This window comes from Cervus elaphus, chromosome 11 (assembly GCF_910594005.1).
Source record: "Cervus elaphus chromosome 11, mCerEla1.1, whole genome shotgun sequence".
Classification (NCBI taxonomy): domain Eukaryota; kingdom Metazoa; phylum Chordata; class Mammalia; order Artiodactyla; family Cervidae; genus Cervus; species Cervus elaphus.
In genome coordinates this window covers 44,076,249-44,099,099 of record NC_057825.1, presented here as the reverse complement: position 1 = coordinate 44,099,099, position 22,851 = coordinate 44,076,249, and the positions used below count along the sequence as shown (strand labels likewise).

At 37.3% G+C, this 22,851-nt stretch overlaps 1 protein-coding gene across 7 annotated transcripts in view; it reads left to right on the top strand.

The window, feature by feature from the left end:
* The window catches only part of EHBP1 (EH domain binding protein 1), a 427,793-nt gene that overhangs the window by 306,445 nt on the left and 98,497 nt on the right, over positions 1–22,851 (top strand). For all 7 annotated transcript variants that reach the window (XM_043917682.1, XM_043917688.1, XM_043917687.1 and 4 more), the window contains one exon: positions 22,487–22,665. In XM_043917682.1, coding sequence (XP_043773617.1) covers positions 22,487–22,665 — 179 coding nt within the window. The remainder of the gene's footprint in view (positions 1–22,486; positions 22,666–22,851) is intronic.

Here is a 22,851-nt window from a genome sequence, read left to right as displayed (position 1 = left end):
TGTATCTCTTGCTTTAATACACTCAAAGCTGAAGTTGGTTACTTTGGTTATTTAAAAATATAGCAATTAACAACAGTGGTTCTCAAAACTTTTTGTCTTAGAACCCCTTTATACTCCTAAAAGTTATAAATTTTTTTTTTAAAAAGAGGATTCTGGGAAGATAGTAGAGTAGGAAACTAGAAATCAGTCTCCCTAGCTTTAACAACAATTATACTAGCAGGATTATGTGATCTAACTATCTAGAAACTCTGGAGTCTGTTGAAGGCTTTCAACTTTCAGGCAGCTATTTGTGATCAATTTAGCTCTTAGCTTAACAATGACTACTAATCTCCCACCTCCCAATCCCCCTGGCAGGCAGACATGTATGTGTTAATGGAGCAGCTTGCACACACCTTGAGGGAGTCGGGGTGAGCAATAAGGACCTTGTCTTGCATCAGAGATCTATATTCTGATAGCTGATTGCTACTCTGATGTCAGTGACACAGATGCTGAGGTGGCCAGACATTGTTGTAAGCCATTCATACTCAGGCTGATGCAACTTTCAGAGATTTTAAAGGGTTGATGTCCTTTTTTTCCCCCTTCATTTTGATCTTTGTTTCTCTCTGTGGAGCCAGACATTAAAGATGAGGACACTGGAAAGCAACTGTTCATATAGGAGAAATTAGAAAATAAACATTCATGACCAGAGAAAATCAAAGGCTCAGAAAACACTTGAGAGGGCCTTCAGTTTGTGCCTCAGGCTACTCTACAGCAAGGAGATAGACTACAACAATTAAACAAACATATATACAAAAACACAACAAAAAAAAGGAAACCCTGAGGGAGGAGGTGAGTCTGATAACCAGGGTTACCACATTATTTATTCAGATATCCAGTTTTGAAAAAAGTAATCACAAAACATAGAAAAAAATGGGAAAGTATGACCTATTCAAAGGTAAAAAAATTAACCAGCCGAATTTGTCCCTGAGAAAGAACAGATGGTACACCTATTAGACAAAGACTTTAAAACAGTTGTCTTAAAGATGCTCAGAGAATTAAAGGAAAGTATAAGGAAAGTCAACAAGGTGACGTGTGAACAAAATGGAAATATCAGTAAAGAGAAAACCTAAAAAGAAAGTGAGTGAAAGTCACTCAGTTGTATCCAACTCTTTGCAACCCCATGGATTATAGTCCACGGAATTTTCTAGCCTAGAATACTTGAGTGGGTAGTCGTTCTTCAAATTCTAGATATATATATTACAATAATGGAAATGAAAAGTTCACTTGGAGGGTTTCAAAGGTAGATTTGAGCAGGCAGAAGAATCAATGACTTTGAACCAAGAACAATTGAAACTATAGAGTCTTAAGGAATAGAAAAAGAAGTGTGAACAGAGACTAAGGGACCCATGGGACCCCATCAAGAGAACCAATATACGTTTTGAGAGTTCTAAAAGAAAGAAAGGGACAGAGAGATTATTTGGAAAAATAATAACTGAAAACTTACCAAATTTGTTGAAAGGTATGAATATAAACATCCAAGAAGATTAACTCCAAATAGGAAGAACTCAAATAGATCCATACCAAGCACAGGCAACAAAGGACTTCCCTGGTGGCTCAGAGGGTAAAGCATCTGCCTACAATGCAGGAGACCTGGGTTCAATCCCTGGTTGGGGACGATCCCCTAGAGAAGGAAATGGCAACCCACTCCAGTATTCTTGCCTGGAAAACCCCACGGACAGAGAAGCCTGGTGGGCTGCATTCTATGGAGTTGCAAAGAGTCAGATACGACTGAGCAACTTCAATTTCGCTTTCAAATAGATCCATACCAAGCACAGGCAGCAAAACTAAATGAGTGAGACTACATCAAACCGAAAAGCTTCTGCACAGCAAAGGAAATAATCAGAACATGAAAAGGCAGCCGGTGGGTTGGGAGAAAATATTTCCAAGCTGTGTATCTGATGAGGTTAATATCTAAAATATTTGAGGAACTCATATAACTTAATAACAGCAAAAACAACAAACAAGCAACCTGATTAAAAAATAGGCAGAAGACCTGAATACATTTTTCCAAAAAACATGTACAAATGGCCAACAGGTTTATGAAAAGGTGCTCAACATCTTTGATCATCAAAAAATGTAAATCAAAACCACAGTGAGATATCAGCTAACACATGCTAGGATTACTATTAAAGGAAAAAAAAGGAATTAACAAGTGTTGACAAAGATTTAGAGAAAAGGGAACTCTCAGACACTGCTGGTGGGAATTTAAATTGAAAATCATATGTCAAAAGTATGGTTGTTTCTCAGAAAATTATAAATAGAGCTACCATTTGATCCAGCAAACCCACGTCTGAAATCAATGTCTTGAAGAGATAGCTCACTCTGATGTTCATTGCTGCACTGTTTACAATAGCCAAGATATGGAGACAACCTAAGGGCCTGTTAGGAGATGAGGAGATAAGGAAATTGTGGTATATATTTACAATGGAATATTATTCAGCCCTTCAAAAGAGGAAATGCTGTCTTTTATAACAACATGGATGAACCTGGAGGACATTATGCTAATGAAATAAATCAAGCTCAGAAAGAAAAAATACTGCATGATTTCACTTATATGTGAAGTCTAAAAAAAGAATTTATAGAAGCATAGCTTGGCTGTTACTAGCAAGTGCATGTGGCAAGGGTGGAATATGATGTGTAAGTTCTAATGATCTAATGTACAGCACGATGATAATAGTTAACACTGTATTATATGCTTAAAATTTTCTAAGGAATAGATCTTAAATGTTGTCACCACACACAAAAAAATGTTAAAAACATGAAGTTTGGATATGTTCATTTGCTTGGTTGTAGTAATAATTTCAGAATGTGTATGTATATCAAAACATCACATTGTATACCTTGAATAATAAAAAATTTATTAACAGAATAAAATATAAACAGTCAAAAGACATCTTTAACTGTCTTATATAGTAGCCTTTGGATACATGTGGCCATTCAGCACCTGTCCAAGTTGAGATGTGTTGTAAGTGCCAAATGCACACTGGATTTTGAAGATTTAGATACAACACCAAACGCACAGTCTCTGAAAGAAGATGCTGCACATAGCAACAAAGAGCCTACATGCGGCGACAGAGATCCAGAACACCTCAACTAAGACCTGGCAGAGCCAAGTAGATAAATATTTTGTATAAAAAAGTCCTAGAAAAGTCTCCATACTGTATGATTTCATCTCTATGAATTTAGGAAAAGCAAAAATAAGAAGACAATAAGAAGATCAGTGTCAGGAGCAGGACTGGGGACAAGGATGAATAGGCAGAGCACAGAGGAGTGAAATATGCTGTATGGTATTATAATGATGGATAGGTTTTGTAAACTTGTCCAAACTGATAGAATGTGGAACACCAGTAGTGAACCCCTAAGGTACTCTGTGGACTTCGGATGACTATGATGGTCAGTATAGGTTCATCCTTGGTAACAAATATACTGTTATGGTAGATGATGTTGGTAATGGGAGAGGCTATGCATGTGGAGAGGGAGGGGTATGTGAGAAATCTCTACCTTTAACTCTTAAATTTTTGGGAGAACCTAAAATTCCTCTGAGAAAATTAACTCTTAGAAAAAGAAGATAGAAACAATCATTGAAACCCAAAATTAGTTTTTTTTAATCAAAAAAATTGACAAACCTTTAACTAGATGGACTAAGAAAAAAAGACAAACTATAAAATCAGAAATGAGTGTGAGGACATTACTACAAGTTCTACAGAAATAAAAAGGATAATTAATAAAGTACTATGAATAGCTGTAGTCAATATGCCAGCAAATTTGGAAAACTCAGCAGTTGCCACTGGACTGGGAAAGGTCAGTTTTCATTCCAATCCCAAAGAAAGGCAATGCCAAATAATGTTCAAACTATCGCACAATTGCACTGATCTTACGCACTTGCAAAGTAATGCTGAAAATTCTCCAAGCCAGGCTTCAACAGTACGTGAACCATGAACTTCCAGATGTTCAAGCTGGATTTAGCAAAGGCAGAGGAACCAGATGTCAAATTGCCAACATCCATTGGATCATCAAAAAAGAACTAAAGAGCCTCTTGATGAAAGTGAAGGAAGAGAATGAAAAAGTTGGCTTAAAACTCAGCATTCAGAAAACTAAGATTATGGCATCTAGTTCCATCACTTCATGGCAAATAGATGGGGAAACAATAGAAACAGTGACAAGGCTTAATTTTGGGGGGCTCCAAAATCACTGCAGATGGTGACTACAGCCATGAAATTAAAAGGTACTTGCTCCTTGGAAGTAAAGCTATGACAAACCTAGACAGCATATTAGGAAGCAGAGACATTACTTTGCCAACAAAGGTCCATCTAGTCAAAGCTATGTTTTTTTCAGTAATCATGTGTTTGGATGTGAGAGTTGGACTATAAAGAAAGCTGAGTGCAGAAGAATTAATGCTTTTGAACTGTGGTGTTGGAGAAGACTCTTGAGAGTCCCTTGGACTGCAAGGAGATCCAACCAGTCCATCCTAAAGGAGATCAGTCCTGGGTGTTCATTGGAAGGACTTAAGCTAAAGCTGAAATTCCAGTACTTTGGCCACCTGATGCGAAGAACTGACTCATTGGAAAAGACCCTGATGCTGGGAAAGATGAAGGCAGGAGGAGAAGGGGACGACAGAGGATGAGATGGCTGGATGGCATCACCGACTCGATGGACATGAGTTTGAGCAAGCTCCAGGAGTTTGTGATGGACGGGGAAGCTTGGCGTGCTGCAATCCATGGGGTTGCAAAGAGTCAGACACGACTGAGCGAGTGAACTGAACTGATGAATAGCTGTACACCAACAAATTGGATGACTTAGATGAAATGGACAAATTCTGGAAAACTTTCCAAAACTTTCCAAGACTGAATCATAGCAAAACAAAAAATCTGAGGCCTATAAACTTATAAAGACATTGAATCAATCATCAAAACTTTCCCAACAAAGAAAAGCCTTGGATCTGTAGCTTCACTGGTAAATTCTACCAAACATTTAAAGAAAGAAAGAAAGAAAAAAAAAAAAACAAAAACCCAAATCATCCTCAAAGTTTTCCAAAAAATCGAGGATAAGGGAACACTTCCTATCTAATTCTATAATGCTAGCAATGCCCTGATACCAGAGCTAGACAAAGACACTGCAAGAAAACTGTAGAGCAATATCCCTTATAAACATTTATGCACAAATCCTCAATAGCATTTTAGCATACTGAATTTTAGTGCATATTAAAAGAATTACGCATCATTACGAAGTGGGCTTTATTCCTGGAATTAATTAGATGATCATTCCAATAGATTCAGAAAAAGCTTTTGACAAAATTCAACACTTTTTCATGATAAAAGCACTCAACAAGGCAGCAATAAACAGAAACTATATCAATATAAGAAAAGCCACATGTAAAAAACTCACAGCCATACTCAATGGTAAAAGATGAAAAGCTTTTCCTCTGAGATCAGGAACAAAGCAAAGATGCCTACTCTCACCAAGTCTATTCAGCATTGTACTGGAAGTCCAAACTAAATCAATTAAGACAAAAGCCATCCAGATTGGAATAGAAGAAGTAAAATTATCATATGTTGATCTTACAAATAGAAAACCCTAAAGATCCTTAAAAAAAAAAAAAATAAACTGTTAGAACTAATAAGTTCAGAAAAAGATACAAGTCAATACACAAAATCAGCTGCATTTCAATCACTAACCAAAACCTGAAAAGGAAATTAAGAAAACAATTCTGTTTAAAATAGAATCAAAAAGGCTAAAATACTAAAAAATAATTAACCAAGGAGGTAAAAGATATGTACACTGAAAGGTAGAAAACCATGATGAAAGCAATTAAAGAAGACATAAAACAATGGAAAGGCAACTCATATTTTCATAGACTGAAAGATTTATTAAGATGTTGGTACCACCCAAGTTAATCTGCATATTCAATGCAAATCTCCATTTTAAAATCCTAGATATTTTTTTGTTGTTGTTCTTGCAAAAATAGAAGAATCTGTCCTAGAATTCATATGGAAGCTCAAGGGACAGTGAATAGCCAGAACCATCCGAAAAAGAACAAATTCGTAGAGCTCACCCTTTGATTTAAAATTTACTACAAAGTTGCAGTGATCAAAGGTGTGGCAATGGCATGAAGCCAGACATAAAGACCAATGGAGTAGAATAGAGAACCCTGATATAAACCCTTGTATGTGTGATCAAATGATTTTTAACAAGGGTGTACCAAGTCCATCAAGACAGATGATCTTGGAAACCTGGATATCCTCATGTAAAAGAATGGAATTGAGCCTTACCTAATGCCATATTCAAAAAATTCCTTCCAACTCTTTCAGGGTCAAAGAGAACACATAAACACATTCACTGCTTTTGTTTCATGTTTCTTCTCCTTCCATAGCAGAACATAGAAATAAAGAAAATTTATACAGAGTGGGCAGGAATAAAGTCTTCTGGTTAATCAAGTTAGCACACTTATTAAATATGAGATTATATTTCTTGAAGAATTAGAATGTAATAAAGTCAGTACTAAAAAAAAAAAAAAATTAACTCCAAATAGATCAAACATCTAACTATATGACCTCTTAGAAGAGAACATAAAGCAGAAGTTCCATGACTTTAGATTTGGCAATGAATTCTTATTTATTCATTGCCAAATTCATTTATTCAGGTATAGGCAACAAAAGAAAAGATAAATTGGACTTCATGAAAATTTGAAACTTTTATGCTTCAAAGAATACATTCAAGAGAGTGAGAAGGCAACTTACATGATATGAGGAAAGATTTGCAAATCATACGTCTAATAATGGGTTGATATCCAAAACATATAGAGAACTTAATGAAACTCTGCAAAAAAAAAAAAATAACACACTCAAAAATGAACAAAGGACTTGAATGTACATTTAACCAGAGAAGATGTATGAATAACCAGTAAGCACATGAAAAGATGTTCAATATCCCTAATCATTAGAGAAATGCAAAACAAAACCACAATGAGACACCACTTCACACCTATTAGAATGACTCTTATCAAAAACAAGAGTGGGCTTCCCTTGTGGCTCAGCTGGTAAAAAAATCCACCTGCAATGCAGGAGACCTAGGTTCAATCCCTGGGTTGGGAAGATCCCCTGGAGAAGGGAAAGGCTACCCACTCCAGTACTCTGGCCTGGAGAATTCCATGGATTGTATAGTCCATGGGGTTGCAAAGAGTTGGACACAACTGAGCGACTTTCACTTATCAAAAACAAAAACCCAAAAGAACCACCCCTCCAAAAATAGCAGGTGTTGGCAAGGATGTGGAAAAATTGAGACCTTTTGAGCTGTTAGTGGGAAGGTAAAATAATGCAGCAAGGGTGGAAAACACTATAGAAACTCTTCAAAAGTTTTAAAATAGCTACCATATAATACACCAACCTCCCTTCTGGGTGTGTACCCCAAAGAATTGAAAGCAGGGTCCCAAGATAGTTGTAGACCCATATTCATAGCAGTATTATTCACATTAGCTAAGACCTGAAAGCAATCCATGTGTCTATTGACAAATGAATGGATAAACAAAATGTGGTATAGACATGTACTAAAATATCATTTAGCCTTCAAAAGAAGGGTGATTCTGACATATGCTGTAGCATGGATGAATGCTGAGAACATTATACTAAGTGAAATAAGCCAGTCACAAAAAGATAGGTGTGTGTGATTCCACTTATTTGAGGTACCTAAACTAGTCAAAATTGTAGAGACAGAAAGTAGAATGGTTGTTGCCATGTGAAAGTCGTTCAGTTGTGTCCGGCTCTGCAACCCCATGGACTATACAGTCCATGGAATTCTCCAGGCCAGAATACTGAAGTGGGTAGCCTTTCTCTTCTCCAGGGGATCTTCCCAACACAGGGATCAAACACAGGGATCAAATCCAGGTCTTCCGCATTGCAGGCAGATTCTTTACCAGCTGAGCCACAAGGGAAGCCTGGTGATTGCCAAGGGCTGGGAAAATGGGCAATTACTATTCAATGGATAAGTTCTGTAAGCTGGAAAATGTTCTGGAGATGGTGATTGTTGCACAATAGGAATGTACTTAGGAATACTGAATTGTACACTTAAAAATGGTTAAGAGGGTAAACACTGTATTGTGTGTATTTTACCATAGTTAAAACATTTTTTAGTTTATCGAAGGCCCAAAAGGGTTTTGTTTGAGTTATACCTATTGATATATACATTATTAGGTGTTAAAAATGAGAAATTTTTAAAATATTCATTTAAGATAACAATAATAAACCACTACATGTTGTAAGTAGTTTTGAACATGTATTCTGTTCTGTGTAAGCATCCATTTCCATGGGATATAAACCTTAAATTTCTGGGTCTTAGGATATGTGCATCTTCAAATTTACCATAGTAGTTGATGCCAGAGTTTTTCCATCAATTCTTTATGAGCTCCCTTTGTTCCACATCCTTGCCAACACTTGGTATTTTTAATCTTATTAAAATTTAGTTGTATTTTAATTAAGAGACTTAACATTTTTAACCTTTCTCAAGGGAAATATGTAGTAGTGCCTTCCTTGTTCAATTCACTGAATACTAATGTGACAGAGTAAATTTTCTTATGTTTACTGGGTATTTGGATTTTTTTCTTCATTGAGCTGTGCAATTTTTGCCCATTTTTCTATTGGATGACCTTTTTTCTTGCTGTTTTGTAGGAATTTTTGGTGTATATTCTGATTATAGGCTCTTTGTTTTATATATATATATAATTTGACACCAGGTTTTCTTACCTTTTGGGCTTCCCTGGTGGCTCAGACGGTAAAGCGTCTGTCTGAAATGCTGGAGACCCGGGTTCAATCCCTGGGTCGGGAAGATCCCCTGGAGAAGGAAATGGCAACCCATTCCAGTACTCTTGCCTGGAAAATCCCATGGACAGAGGAGCCTGGTAGCCTACAGTCCATGGGGTCACAAAGAGTCAGACACGACTGAATGACTTTACTTTACTTTACTACTTACCTTTATGGAAGGACAGGAGATACAGTATGTTAGTATTATAGCATCAGGTGAAGTGAAGTGAAGTCGCTCAATCGTGTCCGACTCTTTGTGACCCCATAGATTGTAGCCTACCAGGCTCCTCCGTCCATGGGATTCTCCAGGCAAGAATACTGGGAGTGGGTTGCCATTTCCTTCTCCAGGGGATCTTGCTGACCCAGGGATTGAACCCTGGTCTCCCACATTGGAGGCAGATGCTTTAACCTCTGAGCCAGTGCCATATTTTAGCCCCACCATGAACTGTTTGGTTTTAATGTGAGAAAACCAGGGAGGTAAATGTGGACTACTCTGGCTTGTAAGATTATAAAATATAAGATTTTGTAAGATATATCCAACTGTCAGATCCCTCAAGGGACTCATTTGTTTACAAGAATCTCACTAAATACAGGGAAGCTATGGCCTTTGTTTTTCAGTAGGCTTTTACAGTTTATTAACAGGTTTCCAAATCTAGATGTAGTTCATTAAGATAGGGTCACTTTTGCAATAAATAATATTGCTTGATAACAAATCTGACATTTTAAATTAATCTTATCTAGTATATTTCCATGGAAATATGCTAGAAAGTAAACTCAAGATCATTTCCTCATGAAGAAAGGGTTTAGGTCTGTTGGTTAACCCTTTCTCCCTGGAAAAAAATTGGTATCTTTACAAAATTGAACTTTTTAATCCATGAATATGGTATATTTCTCAATCTGTTTAGATCTCCATTATTTTCTCATAATAATGCTTGATAGATTTTTTATAGATGTCATGCACATTATTTATAGGTTTATTTCTTAGTACTTTAACATAAAATACCTTAAAAATTTTGATTTCCGACTGCTTTTGTTGGTGTATAAGAATGCAGTTGGTTTTGTACATTGTTTTTTGTATCCTACAACCTTTTAAAATTCTCTTATTCGAATCAATTATCTATAGATTTCTTTAGATTTTCTATATAATCACATTATATATAAATAATATCAGTTGTAATTTTGTTTCTTTTCTAATAACTATACCATTATAGATTTTTCCAGCCTTAATGCAACAGCAAGGACCTTCAGTACAGTGTTGAATAAAAGTGGTGAAAGATTCTCAATCTCAAAAGGGAAAACATTGAATATCTTACCATTGTGGTATTTGTTATAGGCTTTATACAAGTTAAGGAATGTTTTTGTTATTGTTAGTTTGCCAGGGTTATTTTATAGAATATAAATGGATGTAAAATTTTATTACTTTTCTCTATTTAGATGGTTGTTTCTACATGTTTTCCCTATAATCTGTTAATATGGCAAGTTACTTCAGTAGATTTGCTAATAATAAGTCAAATATGCATTCTTGTGCTAAGTCCAGTTTGTTCAATTTATAAATTACTAGATTAAATATACTAATATTTTCATTAAGATTTTTGCCTCTATATTCATGACTTTTTTGTAATTTTGTCTTATCCTACTGAATTTTGCTATCAAGATTTGCTTGGTTTTGATTTGTGTTTCTCTAATAATTAACATTGATGAGCATCTTTTTGTGTACCTATTGGCCATCTATGTCTTCTTTGGAGAAATGTCTATTTAGGTCTTTTGCCCAGTTTTTGATTGGGTTGTTTTTTGGTTATTGAGTTGTATGAGCTGTTTATATATTTTGATGCCCTTGATGGTCACATCATTTGCAAATATTTTCTCCCAGTCTGTAGGTTGGCTTTTCATTTTGTTTATGATTACCTTTGCTGTACAGAAGCTTGTAAGTTTGATTCGGTCCCATTTGGGTTTTTTTTGTTTGTTTTTTTGTGCTTTTATTTATATTGCCCTGGGAGACTGACCTAAGAAAACATTGGTACGATTTATGTCAGAGAATTTTTTTACCTATGTTCTTTTCTAGGCATTTTATTGTATCATGTCTTATATTTAGGTCTTTAAGCTGTTTTGAGTTTATTTTTGTGTATGTTGTATGTATGTGTTCTAACTTCATTGATTTACATGCAGCTGTCCAACTTTCCCATCACCACTTGCTGAAGAGACTGTCTTTTTCCCATTGTTTATTCTTGCCTCCTTTGTTGTAGGTTAATTGACTGTAGGTATGTGAGTTTATTTCTGGGCTCCCTGTTCTGTTCCATTGATCCATATATCTGTTTTTGTGCTAACAGCATGATGTTTTGATTACTGTAGCCTTGTAATATTATCTAAGGTTTAAGAAGGTTATGCCTCCTGCTTTGTTTTCTTTTAGGAGTATTTGTTCTAGTTCTGTTAAAAATGTCATGGGTAATTTGATAGGGATCCACTCTTGGACATATACCCAGAGTTGTATAATTCAAAAATATACATGCACCCCGTGTTCATTTCAGCACTATTTACAATAGCAAGACATGGAAACAACCTAAATGTCTTTTGATAGATGAATAGATAAAGATGTCTTTCCAGAGAGACAGATACCATGTTATATCCCTATATGAGGAATCTAAAATATGACACAAATGAATATGTCTACGAAACAATAAGAGACTCACAGACATAGAGAACAGACCTGTGGTTGCCAAGTAGGGGCAGGAGAGAGGAATAGTGGGGGAATTGGGATAGCAGATGCAAACAAGTATATATAGGATGGATAAACAACAAGGTCCTACTGTGTAACACAAAGAACTGTATTCAGTATCCTGTGATAAACCAAAATAGGAAAAAATATGAAAAATAGTATATATATGTATGATGGAGTCATTTTAGGTTAAGTGACTAGAGGGGTTTGAAAGTCACAGAAATTAGCATGACATTGTAAATCAATTATATTTCAACAAAAAAATTTTTTTAAAGTACCTTGAGGGAAAAAAAAGATTTGCTTGGATCATGAAATGAGATGAGGAATTAAACTCATTTTTCTTGTTCTCTAGAAGAATTTGTGTAATGTTGGAGATATTTCTTCCTTGAGTATTTTGTAGAATTTATCATTGAAGCCAAATAGTTTTTTATAAGAAGGTTTTTAATTACAAAGTCAATTTCTTTAAGAGTAACAGAACTCTCCATTTTAATTTTTAAAATTTCTTCTAGCTATGCTTTCTAGAAATTTCTTCCCTCTTTTTTCTTGGTCAGTCATGCTATGGGTTTAATCAATTTTGTCTTTTCAAAGAAGCAACTTCCAGTTTTATTAATCCTTTTTATTGCATGTTTACTTTGTTTCATTATTTTTTTGCTTTCATTTTTATTGAGGCTAGTTGCTGTACAATATTATATAAGTTTTAGGTGTACAACATAGTGATTCATAATTTTTAAAGGTTTTATGCCATTTATAATTATAAAATATTGGCTATATTCCATGTTATATGATGTATTTTAGTGCTCTTATCTTTATTGTTTTGTTTTTTCTACTTTTGAGGGTGGAGGGGGTCATATTGCTATTTGGGAGTCTACCAAAGGTGCAGTTCTACCTCTTCGCCCACTCTTCCAGATCAGTGATTAAGAAAGGAGAACTGAGAGTCTCACTCCCTCTGGTTTTCTGGTCAGTCCAGGTCTTGGCTTGGACATTTCTTAGAAGGTTGTGTAAAGTTGTCTAAGATTTGTTCAGATTTTTTAAAATGTGTTCAAATGTTAGTCCTACTTTCATGTAAACAAAAGTACCTCTTAATATGATTTTATTACAGAATAATCTTTCTGATTGTCTGGTAGTAGAATAACAAAGCTGAACTTTCAGTTTTACTATGAGAATAAAATGAAGTTATTTAAATAAAAACACTTTGAAACAATGGGAACAGTATTAATACAAGTATTCTTGTTCTCATCCCTGCTGTTGTTTTGGGCTTACCAAATGTTAAATTTATCCAAAGTTCCCTCAGCCATTTGCAATAATTTACAGCTGAGAGAAGATTCCCCAGAATCCCTAGTAGGCAGACCAAAATTTCTGCAGCTTCAGCAATGGTAGTGTGTATCTCATTGTTGTATACTTAGTTCTAGTTCTAGTTCCAACCAGTAATCTAAAATCCAAGAGGCTGGGCAAAGGGTTTTATTAATAGAATACTCCTAGGTTTCTCCTGGGTCGAAAACCTTTTTAAAAATCAATTAATTTAGTATACAATGGCCTGTGAACTAAGTTCTGAAAAAGTTAAGTTGACTGAGGCAATCACTAGTCTCAAAAAGCTGACAGTTTTTATTGAGGTCCTAAAACTGTTCTATCTCAAAGTGTGAAATTTATGTTGCTTAAGAGAACAGGTTCTGGAATGGGAACACCTTAGTATAGATCGTAACTCCTCCAATTCTAGATGTGTAATGTCAGTTTCCTCAACTGAAATTGGAAGTAACGATACTATCTCAGAGGAGCTGTGAGATTAAATGAACTATTCCATGTATAGATTTTAACATTGCATATGGGACATAGTAGGCTCTCAGAATATACTTTAAGAGTAAATGAAAAGTTGGTCTTTTTGTAGAATGAAGAACTGAATATATTGTAGTAAAAATATTATAAAAGAGACATAAAGAGTCAAAGGAACATTTAAAAAGTGCTCCTGCTAACTAGGAGTTGGAATGAGAGTTCATGTTGGCAATGACAGTTGAACTTGATCTTGAAAGTGGGGTGGAATTGTAGTAGCTATACTTAGGACAGAGGATATTCACAGTTGGGTGACAATCTATATGATCAAAGACTGGAAGTGGGGGATCTGGGAGCTAGGCAGAAAAGCATAATGATTTTAGAGAATAATGAGTTATCTAGAGGGTAGAAACATTGAAAGAGTTTGCTGTTCAATGCTCAGTATTTTGATATCATGTTTGTATGTTCTTGAGGGCTTCCCTGGTAGCTCAGCAGGTAAAGAATCCGCTTGCCGTGTGGGAGACCTGGGTTCGATCCCTGGGTTGGAAGATCCCCTGGAGAAGGGAAAGGCTACCTACTCCAGTATTCTCGCCTGGAGAATTCCATGGAGTGTATAGTCCATGGGGTCACAGAGAGTCAGACACAGCTGAGCGACTTTCGCTTTACACTTTTTGAGAGCCATTAGAGACTTCAACCTGCATTTTTAAATTGTTTCTATGGCAGTGGATCAGAAAAGGGAGAATTTGGAAAAAGGAAAACCTATTAGGAAGATTTTGCAATAACCTAGGCAAAAGAAGGAGAAGGCAATGGCACCCCACTCCGGTACTCTTGCCTGGAAAATCCCATGGATGGAGGAGCCTGGTAGGCTGCAGTCCATGGGATCGCTAAGAGTCGGACACGACTGAGCGACTTCACTTTCACTTTTCACTTTCATGCATTGGAGAAGGAAATGGCAACCCACTCCAGTGTTCTTGCCTGGAGAATCCCAGGGATGGCGGAGCCTGGTGGGTTTCTGTCTATGCGGTCGCACAGAGTTGGACACGACTGAAGTGACTTAGCAGCAGCAGCAGCAGCAGGCAAAAGAAGATAAATGGCAAAAATGTTACAACAGTACGATAAAAATTGGCCATGAATTAACTAGTAAAGGATGATAGGTGAAGGAAGAGTTCAAAGCTGATTCTGAGATTAAGAGTCTAGATGATTGGGACAATTTAATTGTTATATACTTTGCAGATATAATGAAAATGAAGCAGGTTATAAGGGAAAAGTATAATTTTGTTTTGGGACATATTGAGTTTGAATTTTATGTTGCAGGAAGGATGTTTGTCTATGTGTTGTCACTCAGTCATGTCCAACTCTTTGTGACCCCATGGACTGTAGTCCACCAGGCTCCTCCGTCCATGGGGTTTTCCAGGCAAGAGTATTGGAGTGGAGTGCCATTGCCTTCTCCAGGGGATCTTCCCTACCCAGGGATCGAACCCGGGTCTCCCGCATTGCAGGCAGACACTTTACCCTCTAAGCCAGGAGGGAAGCCCGGCCAGCTGGAAATGCCAGCTTGAGATAGTTTGAGCTATAAATGTCTATTTGGGAATTATCTGCATGGAAGTGATGGTTGGAATCCTGGGAGTGAATCAACTCAAAGTGTGGAGAGAGAAAACTACTTAGAGCAATACCTAGAGGAATATATGCTTGTATCAGTGGAAGAAGGAGAAACAGCGAAAGAGAAAGCAGTCATAATCAGAGGGGTAGAGTAGAAAAAAGTGGAATTGAAATTCCTTGTTTTTTTTCAGTCATAAAGCCGTGTCCGATTCTTTGAGACCCCATGGATTGCAGTATGCCAGGCTTCCTTGTCCTTCACCGTCTCCCAGAATTTGCTCAAACTCATGTCCATTGAGTCAGTGATGCCATCCAACCATCTCATCCTCTGTCGCCCCCTTCTACTTGTGCAAATTTTTTACAGCTATTGAATTTTAGGAAATTTGTAACAAGTTATTTGACTAGATTTCCTTAAAGAGATCCTGTTTCTGTTGTTAGCAAGAATAATTAGGTGGCCTTACTATCTTTAATACTCTGTGTAATATGCTATGTTAACAGAAATAATATATTATCTATATTAGAACGTAGAACTGCCAAGTCAAACTGGTTTCAAGTCCCTGTTCCTTTCTACTCTCACCACTTTAAATTGCCTTTATAATCATGATGCTTGACATCTAACTGTAGTTCTCAGTAAAACTGAGATGATGCAATTTTATCCACAAAGTGGCTTGACTGAGAGAGAACTGGGTGTGCGTGCTCAGTGCGTGCTTCAGTTGTGTCCGACTCTTTGAGACCCTGTGACCGTAGCCCGCCAGGCTTCTCTGCCCATGGGATTCTCCAGGCTAGAATACTGGAGTGGGTTGCCAAGCCCAGGGATCGAACCCACATCTGCATTGCAGGCAGATTCTTTACCTCTGAGCCACTGGGCAAGTCAAGAGAACTGGGAGGATCACTTAATTGTGCAGACTCTCATCATTCTTATCATAACATTATCATTTGAATGGTTTTTAGATATTTCCTTTCTCAGTGCATAAAAAAAGTCAGCTGTAAAATCTGCACTTTACTTTCCCAACATGTTAAATAGAAATGCCTTCTGATACATCTGGTCATTGCAAAAATACAAAAAAGAACTTTTAAATAGTTGGGTTCTTCTTTTCTTTGGAAAACAGTAAATTACAAAGTCACTCATAGCTTCTTTTTTTTTCACTAAACCCATAAAAAAGATTGTCAGAAATTCCAAGTACCCCATTTTGCACATAGAGTATCAATATTACCTTCTAGTTAAAGCATTGTTTGCAAAAAATTTCTCCAGTGTCTTGAAGAATTTATGTAGCCTTTAAAATTTCCAAAAGACCCTCAAAAATAGGAATTCAAATAGTGATAATGTGTCAATGGTAGTAATAATAATTGGGGTTAACATTTATCAAATAGTTACTATGTGCCATGCTTTGTGCTAAAGTGTTTTGGGTGCATTGATTCATTTAACTGTATTTACTGAGTGCCTACTATATGCCAGGAACTGTTCTGCGATAGGTTAAAAAATAAGACAAACTAAAATCCCTGCCCTCATAGCCCTTTTATTTGTGAAAATGGACAAGTAATAAGCAATAAGTATAACCATTAAGTGCATTTTGGTAATGACCAAAATAAAGTTTATGAACCCTAAGAAGATGATAACTACTATGGAAAGATTAGAGCAAAGAAAGAAAGGTCATGAGTGCAGGGCTGGTGTTGGGCAGTGGAGATGGGTTGCATTATTAGATGGGGGTGGGGGTTGGGGGGATAAAAAATGCCTGATAGAAATGGTTGTAATTGGAGTTTACAGTATATACTGTGTAACTGTAATAATCTGTGTAAAGGTACTAAGGTGGAACCATGCCTGGGGTATCCAGGGAACAGCTAAGAGGTCAATTTGGTTCAAAGTGATCAAGGTAAAGAGTGGTAATGAGCATAATGGGTGAGAGGCTGGGGAGGTTGATCTTGCTACTATGAAAGTGTTAGTCATGTCTGACTCTGTGACCACATGGACTCTAGCCCACCAGGATTCTCAGTCCATGGAATTCTCCAGGCAAAAATACTGGAGTGGGTAGCCATTCCCTTCTCCAGGAGATCTTTCTGACCCTGGGATCAAACTTGGATCTCCCACATTGCAGGCAGATTCTTTACTGTCTGAGCCATCAGGGAAGCCCTCTTGAGGCACTATGAGACAAGTACCAAGATTTTGAAATGATTTGATTATTTATTAACCTCTGCAAAATATTAGAAGAAAAGTCAGTACTTCTGAAGTTGATGACTCATCAGTGACTCTATGTCAGCTTTCTTTTCCTGCAACCAACATTACCATTTTATAGGGCTTATAATTTCATCAGTTTCTTCAATTATGTATGATTTCCTTTTCTTGAAAGTGCAGTAAGCCTCCCTGTGAGATGTTTTAATACAAGGGTTCTGTGTTAGAATAAATCCAGTTTACTTTAGTTCTTGTAGCCTTTTCATGTTGAGTGTGCTTAGAAACAAGGATACATTCATAATTATAATGACATGGTAGATTTTCCTCAATTTTTAAGTATGAAAAGCTACTCTAGATTACAGCACGGTGACGATGACATCTAGTACTTTACTTATGTACATGCTATTGATGATTAGAAGTAAGCAGTGTAATGATGAGAGAAGGCAGTGGCACCCCACTCCAGTACTCTTGCCTGGAAAATTCCATGGATGGAGGAGCCTGGTAGGCTGCAGTCCATGGGGTCGCAAAGAGTCGGACACGACTGAGCGAATTCACTTTCACTTTTCACTTTCATGCATTGGAGAAGGAGATGGCAACCCACTCCAAGTGTTCTTGCTTGGAGAATCCCAGGGATGGGGGAGCCTGGTGGGCTGCCGTCTGTGGGGTCGCACAGAGTCGGACACGACTGAAGCGACTTAGCAGCAGCAGCAGCAGTGTAATGATGTGTGTGTGTATGCTCAGCTGCCAACTCATGTCCAACTCTTTAGACCCATGAATGGTAGCCTGCCAGGTTCCTCTGTCCATGGGATTTCCCAGGCAAGAATACTAGAGGGGGTAGCCATTTTCTATTCCTGGGAATCTTTCTGACCAAGGGATCAAACCTGTGTTCTCTGCATAAAGAATCAGGTAGATTCTTTACCACTGAGCCACCTGGGAAGCCCCAGTGTAATGATAGTTGCAGATTATCTGGCCTGTGGGCATACTAACTATGCTTGGAATGAATCAATACCTTAACAGTATAATTTGAGCTAGAAAAAACATTTTTTTCTTCTTTTATTTTTATGTTAACACTAAAAAAGATATTTTTATTGGGGTATAGCCAGTTAACAGTGTTGTGATAGTTTCAGGTGAATAGTGAAGGGATTCGGCCATACATATATATGTATCCATTTTAATAAAGGCAATCTTTAAAATAATAGAAAATCTTTTTAAAAATGTATTTGTGCCTAGTTCATTGATTCCCTGACTCATTCACAGTCCATTCTTCATTGTTTCAGGTTAAGTGACTAGAGGAATTTAAAAGTCACAGTGAGGAGTCACTTTTAGGTTAAAATGATATTTCATAGTTCATTTTAGGACTTCCTCAGTGGTCTAATGGTTAAGGCTCCACGCTTCCACTGCAGGGGGCATGTGTTCCATCCCTAGTCAGGGAAATTCCACATGCCTTGCATTGCAAGAAAGAATAAAAAAGTTCATTTTAATATAAGCTAGATAAGTTAAAAGAGCTATCATTTATTCTAAAGTAAATGCCATCGTAGATTGGGAATACTGTTTTTATTTACTTCTTCATATTAAGTAGAGCTGACCCAAATTTGTTGATTTTTATGACCTGGAAATTTTTCAGCATTGACTTTGTATGGGTGATTATTTAAAGAACCATGCTTTGCTAGATACACATATAACAATTTGTTATCTAGATAGTTGGGCTTCCCAGGTGGGGCAAGTGGTAAAGAACCCACTGGCCAATGCAGGAGAGGTAAGAGACATGGGTTTGATCCCTGAGTTGGGAAGATCCCCTGGAGGAGAAAATGGCAACCCCTCAAGTATTCTTCTCTGGAGAATCCCATGGACAGAGGAGGTTGGTGGGCTATAGTCCATAGGATCACAAAGAGCTGAACATGACTAAAGTGACTTAGCATGCACACAATCAGATGGTTAATAAAATGTAAGAAATTACATCCTTCATGTTTCTTACTAGTCTTCTCACAGGAGCAGTAAATATACAAATCTTAATTTTGTGAGGTTGATGATTTTAATTGTTTAGCATTAACATCCTTTTGTCAAATGGGGGCATCATTTGCCTTTCTTAAGTAAGCTGTGTGGCAAGAGTGTTTTCCTTATTAAACTCAAATGATATTGAGGTAAATAGTTGTTCTCCTTTCACCTTATTTTATAAGGCTTTTATTTACCTCTATAGCCAGCACTCTTGCTAGCAATATTTAAAGTCCAGAAAGTTTTAGTAGTTTTATCAGTTCAGTTCAGTCGCTCAGTGATGTCCAACTCTTTGCGACCCCATGGAATGCAGCATGCCAAGCTTCCCTGTCCATCACCAAATCCTGGAGATTACTCAAACTCATGTCCATCGAGTCGGTGATGCCATCCAACCATCTCATCCTCTCTTGTCCCCTTCTCCTCTTGACTTCAATCTTTCCCAGCATCAGGGTCTTTTCCAGTGAGTCAGTTCTTCCCATCAGGTAGCCAAAGTATAGCATCAGTCCTTCCAATGAATATTCTGATTTCCTTTAGGATTGACTGGTTGGATCTCCTTGCAGTCCAAGGGACTCTCAAGAGTCTTCTCCAGCACCACAGTTCAAAGCATTAATTCTTCATTTTCAATTATATTAACCTCCAAAGTTACCATCAATTCAGTTCAGTTGCTCAGTTCAGTCAGTCAGTTCGGTTGCTAAGTCATGTCCACCCTTTGTGATCCCATGGACTGCAGCACGCCAGGCTTCCCTGTCCATCACCAACTCCTGGAGCTTGCTCAAACTCATGTCTGTCGAGTCAGTGATGCCATCCAACCATCTCATCCTCTGTCGTCCCCTTCTCCTCCTGCCTTCAATCTTTTCCAGTATCAGGGTCTTTTCCAGTGAGTCAGTTCTTCCCATCAGGTGGCCAAAGTATTAGAGCTTCAGTTTCAGCATCAGTCCTTCCAGTGAATATTCAGCACTGATTTCCTTTAGGATTGACTGGTTTGATCTCCTTGCAGTCCAAGGGACTTTCAAGAGTCTTCCCCAACAGCACAGTTTAAAAGCATCACTCCTTCGGCGCTCAGCTTTTTTTATGGTCCAACTCTCACATCCATATATGACTGTTGGAAAAATCATAGCTTTGACTAGATGGACCTTTGTTAGCAAAGTAATGTCTCTGCTTTTTAATATACTGTCTAGGTTTGTCATAGCTTTACTTCCAAGGAGCAAGTGCCTTTAATTTCCTGGCTGCAGTCACCATCTGCAGTGATTTGGAGCCCAAGAAAATAAAGTGTGTCACTGTTTCCATTGTTTCCCCATCTATTTGCCATGAAGTGATGGGACTGGAGGCCATGATCCTAGTTTTTTGAATGTTAAGTTTTAAGCCAGCCTTTTCACTCTCTTCTTTCATCAAGAGGCTTATTAGTTCCTCTGCACTTTCTGCCATAAGGATGGTGTCTTCTGCATATCTGAGGTTATTGATATTTCTCCTGGCAATCTTGATTCCAGCTTGTGCTTCATCCAGCCTGCCATTTCACATGTTGCAGTCAGCATATAAGTTAAATAAGCAGGGTGGCAATATACAGCCTTGATGTACTCCTTTCCCAATTTGGAACCAATTTGTTGTTCCGTGTACAGTTCTAACTGTTGCTTCTTGACCTTCATACAGATTTGTCAGGAGGCAGGTAAGGTGGTCTAGCATTCCCATCTCTTTCAGAATTTTCCATAGTTTGTTGTGTTCCACACAAAGGCTTTGGCATAGTCAATAAAGCAGAAGTAGATGTTTTTCTGAAACTCTCTCTTTTTCTGTGATCCAATGAATGTTGGCAACTTGATCTCTGGTTCCTTTGCCTTTTTAAAATCCAGCTTGAACATCTTGAAGTTCATGGTTCATGTACTGTTGAAGCCTTGCTTGGAGAATTTTGAGCATTCCTTTGTTAGTATGTGAGATGAGTACAAAAGTTACCATCACAAAATGCGATTGTTACCAGTAAAAGAAAATGACATTGTTTTAAGAATAATAAAAGCTTAGGATAAAAATCTTATTGTGGGTCTTTGTTTTGTTGTCATCATTGTTGTTTTAAGTATCTGAACAAGAGGGGAAGACCAAGTAAATGCTTAAGATTTAAAACGCACTTCTTCATACTCCCATGCATCTTTCTGACCTAATAATATTCAAAGTAGTCATCACTAATTAGAAGATGTTTTGAGCAAATCCAAATTGCATACTAATGTGTGCTATTGCTACCAACCCCTGATGTCTGTAATAACTCTAAATCTGTTTTGCCATCATTAAGTCTAGGTAAGAAATAGGTTTAAATATGGTTATCACTCCACTAAAATGTATATGATTCAGTTCAGTTCAGTTGCTCAGTCATGTCCGACTCTTTGTGACCCCATGAACCTCAGCATGCCAGGCCTCCCTGTCCATCACCAACTCCTGGAGTTTACCCAAACTCATGTCCATTGAGTTGGCGACGCCTTCTAACCATCTCATCCTCTGTCATCCCCTTCTCCTCCTGCCTTCAATCTTTCCCAACATCAGGGTGTTTTCAGTGAGTCAGCTCTTCGCATCAGGTGGCCAAAATACTGGAGTTTCAGCTTCAACATCAGTCCTGCCAATGAACACCTAGGACTGATTTCCTTTAGGATGGACTGGTTGGATCTCCTTACAGTCCAAGGGACTCTCAAGAGTCTTCTCCAACACCACAGTTCAAAAGCATCAGTTCTTCGGCACTAAGCTTTCTTTATAGCCCAACTCTCACATCCATACATGACCACTAGAAAAATCATAGCCTTGATTAGACAGACCTTTGTTGAAAAAGTAATGTCTCTGCTTTTGAATATGATTACTGTATTTTTTTTTTTTTTTTTTTTGGCCTCTCCTTGTGGCTTGTGGGATCTTAGTTCCCTGACCAGGGAATGAACCGGGTACCTGCAATGAAAGCTCCAAGTCCTAACCAGGGAATTCCTGACTACTGTATTTTATAAAACTATTATTTTTATCTCTCCATTACTAGCAATTTATGCTACAGTTAGACTTCAAAATACATTATTTTTGATCTACTCAGAAAGGAACTACATTTGTACATGGTTGCACTGGGGGGAAAATTTTTTTTAGGATGTGAGAGTTATATAGATATTTAGCCTTAAGTATTTAAATACTTTAATATTTCCATCGGTGTAGCTCTTGGCCTGTTCTTACGTATAAGGTTGAAATCTTGCATATCTATCTCTCTGTCAGGCAGACACCATAGGCTTCAGCTGAAGATAATAGCTTAAGATTCATGTCTCCTTTCTTAAAGGTTACAGTTGTCTTGAAGTGACAGTTTTGAAGCACCTAAACTGACATCAAAGTATTCAAAAGATCAGGTTAGGTCAATTAATGTTAATTTTCATTTTCCAGTAAATTATTTGCATGTTTTCCTCTTTTCGTTTTTTCTAGCCGAGTCCTATACCGAGTCCTGTTTTGGGACGAAAGCCGAATGCCAGTCAGTCGTTACTTGTATGGTGCAAAGAAGTTACAAAAAACTATCGGGGAGTGAAAATCACCAATTTTACTACATCATGGAGGAATGGTTTATCTTTTTGTGCAATATTACATCACTTTAGACCAGATTTAATGTAAGTAGAAAAACTTTCCATTCCTGTAACTATTTTGCTAATAATAGTTCTTTTAAAAAAAATAGCATAAAATAATTTCTTGTCATGTGTCCTGAAATACTTGATTTTTTTTATTACCCATATCTCAGAAAAGTTGTTCCTTCTTGAAGCTTAAAAACAATTTTTTCTGTTTTCAAAAGAGCTTAT